The following is a 13,876-nucleotide window of genomic DNA, read 5'->3' as shown; positions in this document are numbered from 1 at the left end:
AGCTCACAGTTAACAAATGCTTGAGTCGATATTCACATACATTGTGTCATGTATCCACCCAACAACTACTCGTTGAACTCCTATGTTCTAGTCCCTATTACAAGTACTAGAGATTCATTATTGAATAACATGGCCATACTCCTGCATTAAAGACCTTACTTTCTAGGTAGGGAAATAAATAATAATGATGATTTTTAAAAACACATATATATACCACATATATATATATTATATATATGTATAATATATATATGTGGTTTTAAATATATATATATATATGGTTTTAAAAATCATCATGTGTATGATGATTTTTATATATACACATGTATATATATACACACACATACATATCAATACAGATATATAAAATATATGAACTACAAGATTTCTAATGATGATATGTTCTATAAAGAATAGAGTGAGGTAATAAATTGTGACTAATAGGAAGTTTTATACAGGTGGAAAGTTCTGGTGAGGTGGAACATGTGAAGTGAATATAAACAAGAACAGTTAGCTATGAAAAATCAGTGCTCGCTTCGGCAGCATATATACTAAAATTGGAAAAATCTGAGAGCAGGGAGAACAAAAGCAAGAAAACACCCTATAAAATAAAAATAAGTTTAGCTTTGTCAAAGAATAGAATGAAGGTCAACATCGCTGGCCTATATAGGGAGTAGAGGGAAATTTGTGGGAGATGGTTATCTCTCTGTAAAAACTGTACTATTTTCATTAAGTTAACCTGCCTAACTTTTCTGGAATATTCAAACTTCAAAGCTAGTTTGTGTCCAGCTAAGAAAATTAATTTTCACACTTACATGGGAATCATCAGCGGGAAAAAGTACATGGTATAACTGGACCATGATTTCTATGTTAGCCCAATCAGCTGCTGAAAAGTCCTGCTTTGCATGTGGCAACAACACATGGTAAGGATTGTCAGTGTGTATAAGGATTATCTCTCTCTCTCTCTCTCTCTCTCTCTCTCTCTCTCTCTCTCTCTCTCTCTCTCACCTCCCCACCACTCCACCCCACCCCAAGACTTGGAAGATTTAAAAAAATGTTACAGATTTATAGCAGAGATATTATCTCATGCATTCTTCACAATACAGTGTGCAAAATTAGTGTCAGAGTGTGGATAAGAACCCAGATCTCCCAACTGTAGAAGGATAAATAAACACTTAAAAGATCTAAGTTGCTTTAACCCAAAGAAATTAGCAAAAGCATCAGCTATTCCGTTAAGTACTAAACTGAACTCCTTCAGCACTCATCAGCAGTACTCAAGTGTGCACTTGCTATCCAGTGACACTGCAAAGTCATATTTTCTGAACCCTACAATCCCACAAGCCTCTCCAAGTAACACTCTATATTTTGTAACTTTTATGTTTATATATATATATGTTCTTTCATTAATTCATATTTATTTATTTATTCACTCATTCAACAAGTTTGTACTGAGTATATGCTAAGTTCCAGTTATTACGTCAGGTGTTAGGGACAGATGGGACAAGTCAGAAAAAGGCCTTGCCCCCAAGCAGCTTATAGTTTCATAAGGAAAACAGATGACAAGCAATAATATAATGTCAGATATTGACAAGTGAGGTAAAAAAGGATAATAGTATGTGGAGACATAGAGTATGAGGTTCTATTTTACATATAAAAGGCAAGGGAAGACCTCTCTGGGCAGTGAGTTGAATTAAAGGGAGAGCAAGACATACAAGCAGATGAAGGAAGAACCTTTTAGAGAAAAGGCAAAGACCCTGTAGTGGGAGAATACTTGGCATTTTTGTCAGACAGCAAAGAAGTTACTGTTAGAGAGAGAAGCGGCCAATAGGAAAAATGGAAGGAGAGGTAGCCAGGGGCCAGATCATGGACCTCCTCAACTATAAGAAGGTTTGATAAGAAGCATTTGAGGATGGAAGGGGGAAGAGTTGAACATCTCACCAAAATGATTTCATTTAATTATAACAAAACTTTTAGCTGCTATTTGTAAAACATTCTAGGAAATTGACTGAAAAATAGAACGGAAGCAAAGAAAGCCTTTGGGACCAACATGTACCTCTTCATGTCTTAGGTAAACAAATAAATATGATGGCCTAACTAACTAATAACAAATGATAATTTACAATCCAGCTAAGCATAATATTTTCACAAAGGCTTTATTCTGAAAACAGAGTGTCTTTACTCTAAAGAAATCATCTTAATGATAAAATTTTCATACCAAGATTATTAACCAGAGTGACATTTTGATCCCCTCCTTAAATCATCGTACGTGGGTGTTCTACATTCACTTTGTGTTGAGCTTAATAACTGATCTGGATGATATTGACATGGCAATATATTTTTATAGTAATTATATACAAATGTCTTAAACTTCAGAGGTATAGTATAAAAAAATAATCCAGAAGATAGGGAAAAAACAGCAGAATAAGATACAACTGAGGGGAAATAAGAGTGATCTAAATGACAGTAAAGTATGAAAAAAATTAACAGGAGGTAAATGAAAGAGATAACTCAAGATAAACAATTTTAGAACATAGAAAGGAAGTTCCAGACCACAGGGTTTCTATTTCCTGCACTAAAGCAGCTACTTACCAAATGATACCTTAAAAAAAAGAACTGGTCCCCAGGGAAGAAGTGAATGACAAACTTCTGAAAGCCAATTTATAGCTTCCTAAGAAAACTCTTCCACACTGAAGAGAGATCCATGAGGATAGAGATCTTAAAATTTGTACTCAATGATAAATTATCTAGCCCCAAACGGTGTCAGGGTCATAGTGGATGCTCAATAAATATTAGTAAAATAAATGCAAGAATGGGATTCCAGGGAAATATTACTCTCCAAATTATTTCCATCTCAAAGATAAGAATCCCTAACTGTTAATTCTTTACTTAGATATGCTGTCTTCATAACTATGTTTTGTTTTCTACAAATTTAAGGAAGGATGTCACCGATTCGGGAAAATCCCATCTGTCTGTGCATACCACACCTACAGTTGTGAGAAAGCATATTTCAGACAGCAGGGAAAACCCATAGCTCACCACAACAACACATTGTAAATTGTCTGGGCCACTAGAGCATAAATTAAAGCGAACAGGAGTAGTTGAGTGATTGGAAGGCAAGAGGAAGGGGGTGGGGAAAACATAACTGACTATAAATGCTCAGATTCTTCAGAGGCTCAGACACTGAGCAAGAGCTCCAGCAAAGACTTTCATTGTAGATTGGCTTTACCTGAAATTAACCAGAGATTCTTGACTAGAATAAAGATGAATTCGGAAGATTGTTCCCTAACAGAGAACAGCTCCTTGCATCTGGAGAGAGGACAACAAAGTAAGTCAGATCTTATTTTTATGTACTGGTAATAACTACCTATCTAACTATACAGATGATATATAACAATACTTAGGGAAGAAAATGAGGCTTTGTCTTTTCAAGAACTTAGTTACATCCTATTTCAGTCAGGATAAAAGAGAAAATGATAAGAATTATATATTTCTTCATATATGAGAAGATATGATTCCAGAGAATAGAGGGAAACAGAAAGGAGAATTTTAGAAGATATTCAAAGATCTGTTTCTTTGTTTCCATTTATTCCTTCTCAATTTTTCAGATTTAACTAGAAAATTCCCTGTACTTGCACAGTACACTCTCCATCATTTTTCCATATCCAACTCCTCCAGGAAACATTGCCTCTCTTCACAAAAATTGTTTTCCACATAAACAATTACATTCTTGATTGCCTTCACCTTGTATCTTTGTGTGTTTCCTGTGTGCCTTATCTTACGTTCTCATGACAGCATTTTCCAGTTGCTATAAATGAAGGTTTCCAATCTTTGAGAAAGCAGCCATATGAGCATCTGAACATGTACAGCGTCCAACAATAATTTATCAGGAGAATGTCATGAAACAATTCTTGAAAATGACATTTTCTGCCTCTGTATTCTTACAGGACTCTTTAGTTCCATTTCATCCTTCTCTCTCACCTTTCCAATCACTGACTTCAAATTCTGCATAAATGAGACATTATTCTTTCTTTTATTTTTCATCAAAATATGATCATTTTAGCAATGCTATACTTTTTCCTCTCTTCTATTTGTCTATTCTATCCATAGACCTGTTCTATTTCTTATTACCAAAATTTTTCCATTGTTTTCCTTTAACTTGTTTCTGTGAGACTTCCTTGATTTTTTTCATTTATCCCTCTTCCTCTCTACTTATTGAGGTACCCCCAAACCTAGCATGTAGGAAGTGGAGTTTATTTGTAAGAAAGCTATACAGTATTAAAGGGATGTGTTATGAACAGCAGAGCTGAAACAATCTAGAGGAAGGCATTGTTTTTGAAGTATGTGTCTACGAGACTGCTTTGCATCAGAAAAGCTTCAATTACCTCCAATAAACCCATCTATAACTTAAGAACACAAAATCACTTGTGGATAACAAGTGCAAGCCACACAAATTTTTTGGTAATTAGGTAACCATAACTTTATGTCCCAGATGAGCTGCTAAAAAGAGCAACAATTATAATAATAAAACTACTCAATAAACAGAGGGCATAGTTGAAAGAAGAATGACCTAATTCAGGAATTCTTAACTTTTCTTTAGATCATCCCAATTTTGTATTGAATGCTTAGTTTATGCTGCCCTTGCTTCATTTGTATGGACAATCATTAGGCATCACCCTTTGGTAACTCAATATGTAAGGGTGGGTTTATTTCCAATTTCTCCATTAATGGACAAGGCCCATAATCAGAGCGGAAGTATACTGTTGGGGGAGTGTTTTGTCACCTAGGTGATAAATCAAACTGAGTAACAATAGCCCTCACTAATGGATATAAAATATAATCTGAGAATCATCCCCACAGTTTACCCATTGGATAATGGGCAATGTCAGCCAACAAATTGACGTAGGCTTTGGAGTACATGAGGTATTTGTATGAGTTAGTACTGGCTCAGGAATGAGAGCTGCATTGAGTCTAAGCAGCATGAGGAGAAGTGAAACTAGATAAAGAGCTCCGAACTTGCTACCCTATCTACCAAGGTCTGTTTCTGGTGACAATTGTATACCAGTGAAAAAGGGAAGATTAGTTTTGAGAAGCTGAAAGAAATAGAACTACGTGGGAGGGAAGTAAAGGCATCTCTTGGGAAATCTAAATGCAGATCTACGCGAGGAAAGACAATTCCCAGAAGAAGCAAAAGCTGATGCTGAGATCCAGTACATGGTAAATTACTATGAAAGAAAGCAACATCTCTTTGCTCAGTTTAACTTTAGAGAAGTGTTTTAAGGCAAAAAATACATGCGTTTCAAGATACATGCTTTTAATTATGAAAGTCATCCATACTGAAAGACAAGATATTTTTGCATTGTGAGGCTTTTTTATGGTAAATCTTAATATCATTCAAGTAGCAATTTTGCATTTCATTTTTAGAGAACACAATTGAGAACTCTATATTTCTTGTGCGGCAAATTGTAAAAATCCTGATAGCTCATCCTAACAAAAACTGAAATTCAAACTCTGAGTCGCAAAATCCCCTTCTCTCCTTTCTCAATTATTTATTTATATTCTAAAACAGATATTCTTCCAGTTTTTGTGTGTGTGACTAAGATTCGTGATTCACATTATATTCATATTCTAAATCCTTCTATAAAAATATTTCTTATTGGTGAAATCAAAGTCTTACTTTGTTTCAACATTATACAGAGGATAAATGAAACTTCCACCCAATATTTGGTTTATAATATTGTTATGTTTCTTCTATTATTTTAGCTTCTCTTCAAAAATTCAAATATTTTATCCATTTACATATCATTTTTAATTGAGGTAGAATTTCCATACAAGGGATGCATAGATTCCAAATGTAATTTAATGAGTTACAACTGCAACTTCAATCAATATTTGAAATTTTCATCACTCTAGAAAGTTCCCCTGTTCCTTTCCACTCAAACTACCCTTGCTACACACATAAAACAATCACTTTTCTGATTTCTGTCACCATAGTTTAGTACAACTATTCTTGAATGTCAAATAAATTGAAATATACAGTGTATAACTGTAGTTGGATATTTTACAATCAACTTTTTTTTTTTTTTTTTTGGTTACTGAGTAGAATTTCCTTGTGTGGATATAGCATAATGTGTTTATCCATTTTTCCTGCTGATGGTCATTTGGGTTATTTCTAGGAATTGGCTCTTAAAAATAAAGCTGCTATGAACCTTCTTATACAAAGAATTTTAAAGACATATTTGCATTTCTTTTGAGAAAATATGTAGCAGTAGAATTGCTGAATTATAGGGTAGGTGTATCTTTAATTATTTAAGAAACAGTTTTCTAAAGTATTTTTTTCATTCTACTCTCCCATCAGTAATATATGAAAATTTCAATTGCTTCACATCTGGTACTATCAATCACTTTTTTTTCCAGCCATGCTAGTTTTAGATATTTATGTATTAATTCAATATTTTTTATTACATTATCCACATTTATCTCCATTTTTATCATCTCAAACACAGAGAAGTTAAGGAATTATGCTTAGGATGTTTTTACATGTCTTTTAGGGCAATCAGGTATTTAATAAACGTTCTTATTATGATAAAACAATAAAATTATGATATACGTAGAATGATCATAGCTACTAAGTGCACATATTAGGAAGATATTTTATGTTCTCATTATTATGTCTGGATTGTTTTATTTCTAGCCAATAAGAAACTATCCAACGTCACTCAAAAGTTGGGGAAAGTTAACATATAAATTTTATGTAAGAAGATAGGGAGACTGATAACTAGTTTTTAAAATTTAAGTGCCTCAAGAGAATATCAAATGTCCCTATTTGACTTCTGTAGTATGCCTGAATTCACCACCAGCTTGCTTTCTTCAGATCATGCCACCAGCTCTCACTTTGCAACACATCGTGAAGGGTCCCTTCAAGTTCCTGTTCCATGTGCTGTACTGAATGTGGTCATCATCACCATTTTAATCATGGCTCTTATTGCTTTATCAGGTAGGTCTGCACTTCATGAATTTATTGAGTCTCTTTGCTGTAAGCATTCATGCCCAGCTGAAATCACCGGGAATCACTCGGTCCAATTAATCAGAAATTAATTCTGATTAATTTAGGATCATCCCATACATCATACATGACTGATTATTTAGTAAAAAAATGTTAAATATAATTCCAAGTTCCTTGGTTACTTAATATAATACTTTTGAGTTTTCGAGAGCTTCTTTATAACGTTTTAAATTGTCTATGACTTATACATTATTGTGAGAGACAGTGACATTTGAGCATACGTTTAAATCTGGAATGAAAGGGGCTGATTTAGATTCTACATAAATTGATATTTATGTTTGAAAGAAAATGTGGGCTTCACATTCATTGTTGATAGACAAAATAATATCTAAGCCATAGATTAATCAGGACTTGGTCAGTCTCTTGTCTTTTATCTCAAAGGCCACAGAATGGTGGTTATGGATAATTAAGAATATATCTATAAGCTCCTAGAGAGTTAATTGTCATATGGTATTCAAAACATACAGCTATACCAAAAATCATTTGTGTCTTTTACAAACATGAAATTTTACAATTTTATGAAACATCTGGAGCTACAGATCTTTCAGTATCCTGAATTACTTCCCTGCAAAGAATTCTGTTCTTCATCTCCCAATATAGTGTTTTATCTACTGTATCTTCAAATTCCTCCACTTCTGCATTCAGATTCTAAACCTTACTTAGAATTTATAATGCACTTTACCCTTTCTAGTTAAAAGGTATTTTTAAGATTTTTCCATTTTCCTACCACTTTCTGATATTATGGCCAAAGAGCCACCCTCTTTTTTCTCATACCTTGTACAATGACAGTTAGGCACAATGGCAGATCAGATAAGGTGAGAACTTGCCTTCTTCTCTTCTCAGAATTTGCCTTCTTGCCATTCATCCTTTACTTTGTTACCAAGTACAGCACAGCATCTCCTGAACTAGGTTTGCATGCTGTGGGTATTTAGTTTCTTTTGTTACTAAAACAAATGATTTTTTTCTGTTTACAGTGGGCCAATACAATTGTCCAGCCCAATATATGCCCTCAGTACCATCAAGCGGCCATGTTTCTTCATGCCCAGATGACTGGATTGGATACAAGAAAAAATGCTACTATATTTCCAATCTAACAAGGAGCTGGAACTTCGCCCAAAACTCTTGCCTCGATCATGGTGCTACTCTTGCTCTCTTTGATTCAGAAAAGGACATGGTAAGGTATTATTCAAAAATAATTTCATAAAATATTGCTATTTTATTTTTTTAGCTACTTTGTGGTTTCCTTCTGTTTCCTTCTAAGTGAAGACATTGTACATGTCTTCCATATAGGAAAATTTAGTTATAGGAAGCCATATGATCAGTCAAAATGAAGTCTCAATTTAATCTTGTAAATTTGATTTGAATATTTACTTTCAAAGGCCAGATATCCAAATGAGTTGATCCTATATAGAATTAATAAATGATGAGCTTAGCTACATTCTTCAGATGCAGCTTATGAGAAACTGCTTTTGAAGATATATTACATACGTCCCCAAAGGGATTGTTTAATACACATGTCCTTTCTGCTTTCTTTAAGATCTTTTTAAAACGATATGTGGGTAGAGCTGAACACTGGATTGGGCTGAAAAAAGAAGCTGAACAGACATGGAAGTGGTCAAATGGCAAAGAGTTTAATAACTGGTAAATTTCAAGATGTCTTTTATGCTCCCCAGGCTGGCAACTCAGGGAAACCACTTTCCTTTTTTTCTGTCAAAGCACTGTTCAATATGAAGGTTGTGCTCTTTATAAGCAGAGCTTTAATTACCTTTTTTGTATGCTTATACTCCTTGGAATTCTTTTAAGAAAGGATTTCATATTATCATTTTGTCCTTTTTATCTACTTGGAATTCATACAATAAATGCTTCTAGTAATTTGATCTCAGCCAAATTTCATGTGAATAATAGACTCAGAAATATTCTAGAAAAAATGATGATGATGCAAACAAAATCCAATATTTCAAATCTCATATTTATGCTTTACTGATGAGCTAATTTTTGGAAAATAATTTCCTCTTACTCTTTCCCAGTTCTCATCTCCACAAGGATAAAGAGCAATATTTTCTTTTCTTTTCCTTTAAGAACAATATTTTCATACCTAATAAGAGGCTTCTATGAACCTGAGAGAAATCTTGCCCCAGAATTAAAAATACTGACTTTATTTTATTACCTGTAATTAAACTACCTTTTCTTAAAGTTTAAAGGACACTTTATAAGTTTAGTGTAAATCTTTGTCATCAGAAAACTCAGTTAAATAAATTTCTAGCTATCGAAATAGTTTTATTTTAATTACTGATACAGAGAATAAATTCAGATCTCTAGAAAAGGAACTCTTAATATGTGTCTTATGGTACCCTCTCCACAGATGAGCTTCAAGGGCCATACCCCCCCTAAAATTGTTGAATGTGTATACTTTCTGAGAATTGTTTCTTGAAGGGTTTGTGACCTCAGAAATGACCAAAAGTCATTCCTCTGGAGGCATGCCAACCAAATAAATGGAGCTTTTTACTCTTAGCTTAGCTTTGCACCTTCCTTCCACATACTGTTCCTCTCGATCTTTGTCTACTGTCTCTCCAGATTTATCTCTGATCATTTGACTGGCAGACCTGCCTCATACATTCCTACTCAGCACACACACACACACACACACACACACACACACACACACACACACAATACGCGGAGGCCTCTGCCACCACAGTTTATTCTCATGTAACTGAACGGAAATGAACTGAAAATAATTCTCAGTTTCTTTATTATTTGACAGGTTCAATCTTACACGATCTGAGAACTGTGCATTTCTGAACAGCAGAGAGGTCAGCAGTACAGAATGTGGAAAGAATTTACACTGGATATGTAGCAAACCCTTCAAATAATGAGGGATGAATCATATTTGATTATAGACTATTATCATATGGAACTCAAGGACATTTATTTTGATGGATGCTGCTCTATGGTCAGATGTTTTCCACAAAGACTTTGTGAACAAACTTTGTATTATTTTGGAAACTTTCTTCCAAATAAGACTGTGGAAAAAAAGAGAGAGAAATTCCAGGAATCTCGGCAAAGAGGAATATCCCTGTCATGAGCTAAAAACATCACAGATTGACTGATAATTATGTTCAAGACTGAGAAGAATGACTTTGAACTTTTTGAATGCACTTTATACTTTTCCAAATACAGAAATAATAAAATAGCTAGGTAAAGAGTTATTTATTGTTGAATGACTACCAACCAGGAGTGCCTTTCATGCATTTGCACTATTTGAAGGTGTTAGATGGTGGTATTAAAAACGGAATGTAAACAAACAGAATTTTAACTGGGAACACAGATATTTGGTCCAAATGCATTTTTTTTTTGACTCAGAGAACATTTATAAGTGGGCAAAAGCTTATGAAACTAAGCTTTGTAATATTTCTCTCTTTTTTGGAGAAGTTTGCCGGGTTACGTTGTCATTTTTTTCCCACAAAAGAATGGGATGACTGTGTATTTATGTTGTCATGTTTTTACTTCTTCAATGTAGACTTGTCGTTTTCAGTGGTAGGTAATTCATTGCCTTTAAAACCTTATACATAGTCTTTTAAAAACATAAAGACAAAACCAAAAAATATGAGGAATATTTGTAAAACAAATAAGTGTTGGAAATTGTGCAATATATGATGTGACAATTCCCCACTAGGAATAATTCTGTATTGTTCAAACCAAGAATGATACCAGTGTTATCTGATTATAAATCTGTGCCTCTCCTAATCAATTCTATCATGCGCAGTACTTCATGTGAAGTATGTTTTAGTGCAATAGTGTTTTGTTCGTTTGTCTTTTATGTTCAGTGTAATTATAAGCTGCTTTATGTATGTTAAAATAAAAGTAAAATCAACAAAATGATTTCTAAGAAGTGTTCATTCCTTTAAAATACACTAAAAATTATATGTCATACTAGAGATCAAAAAAAGAGAATATTATCACATTTTTAAAAAACTTATCTATCGTAAACCCTTAGCTTTATAACATGGTTTCTACTTTTCAAATTGTTTTCATGTGTGTTTCCAAAAGAGCCATATCCATTTTTCTGTATAATAGCAGATGCTCAGTAAATATTCTAATCGAGAGGAATTTATGTCATTTAAAATGTTTTTGTCTCTATTATTTTCTTCTTCTTTGTTGTTTATCACTCTCATACTGAAGAACCACAGAGAAATTGGGAGACACCTAAAGTCATTTTATGAGAACCTACTTATGATCTCATCCTCTCTCCAATAAGAGGACAATTGATCCTCATAACTGATGCTTCTGAAAGCAGCTTGTTCAATTCAGAAATGCTATACATATTTTAGTTATTTACATAAAATAATTTATTAAATAGAAATAAGGTACTACATAATGTTCATGGTATATTTCAGTCAAGGGAAAATCTATACCTTCAAAATTATTTTATGAATGCATTTTGCAGTATTCTCCTTCTCTGCAAGTTGGAAATGTATGCTGTATGTGGTATCTTTAAACTTTTGTCACCAGTATGGCATATTGAAAAGAAATGTGAATTCCAGACACTGCTTAGTGATAAATAATACAGAAGTTTTTTACTCTCCATGTCCCTCAGTTACCACAGCTGTAAAATGAAACGAATGGCCTTCAAGCTCTAATATACTATCATTACTTTTTTTAAATTAGTTTCATGTCTAACAATGTAATGGTTAGACATTTACACCCCTCACAAAGTGATAACCCCCCCAATCTACTACCCCTCTGACATCGAATATAGCTGTTATAATTCAATTGACTCTATTCCCCATGCTCTACTCCATATTCCGTAACTGTATGTGTGTATATATATGTACACATATATGTATATAGATAATATATATATTTATATTTATATATAATTATATATAATTATATATAATTATAGTTGACATTCAATATTATTCAGCTTCAACTAACAACAATATACTCCTGAGTGATACTAGAAAACAATGTTTTGTGATGCATGTACTGTGAAATGTCTAAGTGGAAATTGTTGCTGTGAAGAGCCACAGCATGGGAGAAATATTGCCTGAGTTTCATCTCTACTACTCACTAATTGATCAGCTGTTTAAGTTAGAAATAGTTAGAAATTTACTTAAAAGTAGCTAGAAACTAAATTAGTTAATATATGAGCAGGGACTTAGAACAGCACTTGGCTCAAAGAAAACTCCAAAGATGTATTACATTTTAAGATGATTATTATAAAGGGGAGCACCATGTCATCAATTTTCCAGTACTGGCAAAACAGCAGCATTTCTACATAACATGTCTATATCTACGTAGCATATCTTATCTATTTTTTGAGGGGTTTTTAAATATTTTTATTCAGTGGGTTATTATTAAGCAGCTACTACTGTGATGGACAGCAGGGTTGAAATACTAAGAAAACTTAGCCTAGTGGAGTTTATGTTCTATTTGTAAAGCAAACAGTAAAGTAAGAAATTATATTATGGCAGTGATGAAGCCTATGGTAAGGAAAATGTGGGGTGCTAACGAAGTATAATACAGATACAACCTTTATTTGCTCAGTATTCAAGCTTTTAGCTATTTTTTTAAAAATGTTAAATCAGTAGGCTCTATTTACCTTGGATAATTATATTAATACTTGCTGAAGATATCTATTGTTATCTGTGTTTTATTTTGCTTTTCAGCATAATTTCAATTTCATTCTCTGGAAAGGGAAATAATACTTCATCTGCTTAGTTCACAGAATTATAGGAATTCAATAAAATGAAAAGTATTTTTTAAAGGATAACATGCCATTAAAATGTTATACACTCCTTTGTCAAAAATTAACTGCCCATATTTATGTGAGTTTATTTCCAGGTTTTCAATTCTATTGCATTGGTCTGTGCGTCTGTTTTTCTGCCAATACTATGCTGTTTTGATTATTGATGCCCTACACTATCAGCTGAAGTCAGGAAGTGTGATACCTCCAGCATTGTTCTTTTTTCTTAGGATTGCTTTAGCTATTCGGGGTCTTTTGTGATTCCATACAAATCTGATGATTTTTTTTTGTTCTATTTCTTTTAAAAATGCCATTGGGATTTTGATGGGGATTGCATTAAATCTGTATATTGCTTTGGGTAATATGGCCATTTTAACTATGTTGATTCTTCCAATCCATGAGCACAGAATCTCTTTCCATTTCTTTGTGTCTTCTAAATTTTTTTTTAATGTCTTATAGTTTTTTTAAATGTCTTATAGGTCCTTCACATCCTTTGTTAAGTTTATTACTAGGCATTTTGTTGTTGTTGTTGTTGCAATTGCAAAAAGAATTTTTTTTCATTTCATTTTTTGAAATTTCATTGTTAATATATAAGAAAGCTTTGGATTTTTGTACATTGATTTTGTAGCCAGCAACTTTACTGTGTTCATTTATTGTTTCTAATACCCACAATGAGATATCAACTCACATCTGTTAGAATGGCTATCATCAACAATGCAAATAATAAGTTTTGGATAGGCTGCGGAGAAAAAGGAACCCTCATACACTGTTGGTGGGAATGTAATCACAGCTGCTATGGAAAACAGTATGGAGTTTCCTCAAAAAATTAAGAATAGAACTACCATAATACTCAGCAATCCCTCTCCTGGGTATTCATCCACCAAAAAAATCTGAAAACATTTATCTGTAAAGATACATGTACTCTAATGTTCATTGCAGCATTATTTGTTGTGGCCAATACATAGAAAGGACCAAACTTTCCTTCAATAGATGATTGGATAAAGAAGATATGGTATACATACACAACGGAATAATACTCTGCCACAAGAAAAGATGAAATACTG

The 13,876-nt window shown here is 33.3% G+C and overlaps 1 protein-coding gene across 1 annotated transcript; it reads left to right on the top strand.

Annotated features, from left to right (window-relative positions):
* The first annotated feature begins 3,192 nt into the window (after positions 1-3,192).
* Positions 3,193-10,898, top strand: CD69 (CD69 molecule). The gene is made up of 5 exons (XM_033117731.1): positions 3,193-3,325; positions 6,872-6,994; positions 8,038-8,237; positions 8,601-8,704; positions 9,828-10,898. The coding sequence occupies exons 1-5, from the start codon at positions 3,262-3,264 to the stop codon at positions 9,934-9,936; spliced, it is 600 nt and encodes a 199-aa protein (XP_032973622.1). The 5' UTR covers positions 3,193-3,261; the 3' UTR covers positions 9,937-10,898.
* Positions 10,899-13,876: the final 2,978 nt, after the last annotated feature.

This window comes from Rhinolophus ferrumequinum, chromosome 10 (genome assembly GCF_004115265.2).
Source record: "Rhinolophus ferrumequinum isolate MPI-CBG mRhiFer1 chromosome 10, mRhiFer1_v1.p, whole genome shotgun sequence".
Classification (NCBI taxonomy): Eukaryota; Metazoa; Chordata; class Mammalia; order Chiroptera; family Rhinolophidae; genus Rhinolophus; species Rhinolophus ferrumequinum.
This window is presented reverse-complemented; position numbering and strand designations above follow the sequence as displayed.